This window comes from Austrofundulus limnaeus, unplaced genomic scaffold (genome assembly GCF_001266775.1).
Source record: "Austrofundulus limnaeus strain Quisiro unplaced genomic scaffold, Austrofundulus_limnaeus-1.0 Scaffold22, whole genome shotgun sequence".
In the NCBI taxonomy this organism is placed as follows: Eukaryota; Metazoa; Chordata; class Actinopteri; order Cyprinodontiformes; family Rivulidae; genus Austrofundulus; species Austrofundulus limnaeus.
Window position 1 is genome coordinate 679,635 of NW_013952424.1, and position 2,514 is coordinate 682,148.

General features: G+C 38.9%; 1 protein-coding gene across 1 annotated transcript; it reads left to right on the forward strand.

Moving 5' to 3' along the window:
• Positions 1 to 1,822, forward strand: npffl (neuropeptide FF-amide peptide precursor like; the record flags this gene model as incomplete). The annotated part of the gene is given in 2 exon segments (XM_014004122.1): positions 1 to 1,006; positions 1,713 to 1,822. Coding segments are annotated over 2 exon segments (371 nt in total), but the record flags the coding sequence as incomplete, so codon positions are not given.
• Between the last annotated feature and the right edge of the window lie 692 nt (positions 1,823 to 2,514).

Genomic DNA, 2,514 nt, shown 5'->3' on the forward strand with positions numbered 1-2,514 from the left:
TGGAAGAAGAACCTCAGCAGTTAAAATAGATGTTTATCAAATAATGTCTAATGTTACAACTAATCAGGGATCCTTTTAATATTTGGAGACAAACCAGTTCAAAATGGCCACCAAAGCTGATTGTCATTAACTACCACAATTTATTTATTTGTTTTTTTTCTTAATCTGTGTCAAAGATACTGAGACAGATTTTGTGTGACCTGACTTTATTTCCCAACATTTTGATAACCTGTATTGTTATTTTTGTGCTGAAGTGTGTTTTACCATTTTGCATGCATTTTTTTTGGACAATCAAAGTAAACATCCTGAACAATGATTGGTCAGTAAGTAATGAATTTGACTTACTAATGCATTCATACATACAGTATTGTGTTATTGTGTTTAGTCCATTATTTTGCTGCTCAAATTGGCTAAAATCATCCCACATAATCTCTTCTATTGATGGATGGTTTTGTGGCTCAAATGTTTTTTTTTTCTCTGTACATTCAGTGTGAACTGCAGGACAACAGGGACCAGTGAATCATGTTCCATTTGCAGGGATTTATGTGTTCAATAACTGAGAGAGTTGTGTTGTTCCACCCTGAGGACTTCATTATAAAAGAGTAATCACTAATACTTTACTAAATGGACCTCCTTCAGGTCCCCTGTTGTCTTTTGTACAGTGGCACATTTCTTCAACTCTTTGGGGTTTTTCCAGCTGGTGACCTTGAGGTGTATATAAGGTCCAAAGAGTCGTGTCCCACCGATGACTAGCCGAGACACCGCAAAGAGAGAAAACCAAACCACGGTCGAGACGAAGCCCTCTTCTGTTTTGGGAGCCTCACCTGCAAACAGCATCGGTCTCCAGCTTCAGATCATGGACACGGCTGCAGTAGTGACTCTTCTGGCTCTGATCATGACGATGGCTGGAGTCAGCCAGGCTCTTCGAGTCCAAGCCGGTTTGGATAAAATTGACTTCCAGCCCGGCAGCTCTGAGGAGAAGATGGCTGATCGCCTGCTGGGGCTGGTGAGACAACAAATCAAACATCTGAATTGCAAATTCTCCATTCCAGTTATCCATTTGGTGCACTTTGAGTCTGACTTGCTCAATTTGCTTTGAAATATGCAAATATATGCTACTGCTGGCTTAATAAAGCATCTATGAAAACCTATTCCTGTCAACTTCAAAACAACTTTGACATCGATATATGACAATCAAATGTCGAGCTGTATCTTCGGCACATCATCATGTGTTGAAAACATTTAAATTTAAATATAAACTGTTGCAGTAAACAGAAGTCAAGCTAGCATGTTCAGAAGCTGACACTTTCACGTGATGCAGAATTTAAATGGAAATTGAGCTTTTTATTATGTAGATTTCAGGAAACACCCTTTTTCATGCAACAACATGAAATATGTGGTTRTAAACACAGACGTTCAGAGCTGGATATAGTCTGATTAAAGGACAGTGATTCGGACCACAATTTAAAGATGTATATATATATTTATGTAGCAAACAAAACAGACAATTCTGGTTTTGCTTTGCATAAAAATCTGACAGAAAAGAGTGAAGTTTTTCACCTTTGTGCACCGACATCTACATTTCAAGGTCTCTTGCAACAGCAGGGCAGAAGTTGTAAGAGTCGGGAAGCAAAAACTGACGGGTTTCTAAGCTTTCAATTAATTACAGAAAACAAGCTTTGCACCTTTGTGTGTTTGTGTGTTTGCTTTAGGAGGGTGAAAGCAGAGACGTCGCTGATCATCTGCTGGCCTCGGTGTTAAGATCTTTGCTGCTGGGATCCCAGAGAGGAAGCAGGGAATCTGTTCTCCACCAGCCACAGAGGTCGGTACATTTACTGTATAATGCTTTCACCTCAGCCTATGTTTATTGCCTAAGTAACTATAGGTGGAAAAAAAACTATCCCCCTTTTAACGTCATTATAAACACAATTCATTGTCACATTCGGTCAAAGCTATTAAGAGCCGCAGCAGAGGAGCTGACGAGCCACATGCAGCTTCAGAGCAGCAGAGGTTCCAGAGACCCCCTGCCTTCAAGGCTCCTGCAGTTTGGAGTCTGATATAAAAAAAAACATTAAACTATTTGCAGCTACTCCCATATCTGCATTTTAAAATGGCACAAAGTGGAATGAGTGCGTACCATTATTACTCATATCACAGAGATGCCCATTTGGATAAGTGGTGGAAGAGGTAAATGCTCTTATTACGGTAAAAATGGGAACATGCTTTTGCCTGTGTGATCTCAGCCATGGAGGTTTAAACCTCAGACTGCAGGGTAACTTTTCCTCCTAACTGTAATGCTGGAGCTCGGTTCCGTGAAATAAAATTTGTTTAATAAAATTAAACACACATCTGTTTTGTTTATTTGTGTCTTTTGTCATGAAAAGAAAYACCTCTGTTTGAGTAACTTTACATTTTATGGAACGCTTCCAACTGGAATCTTTTATGTAAGCATTTTATTCAAAGCTCAAAAGCTTTATTGCTTATTCACTAACAAAATAGTGTATAATATATAAT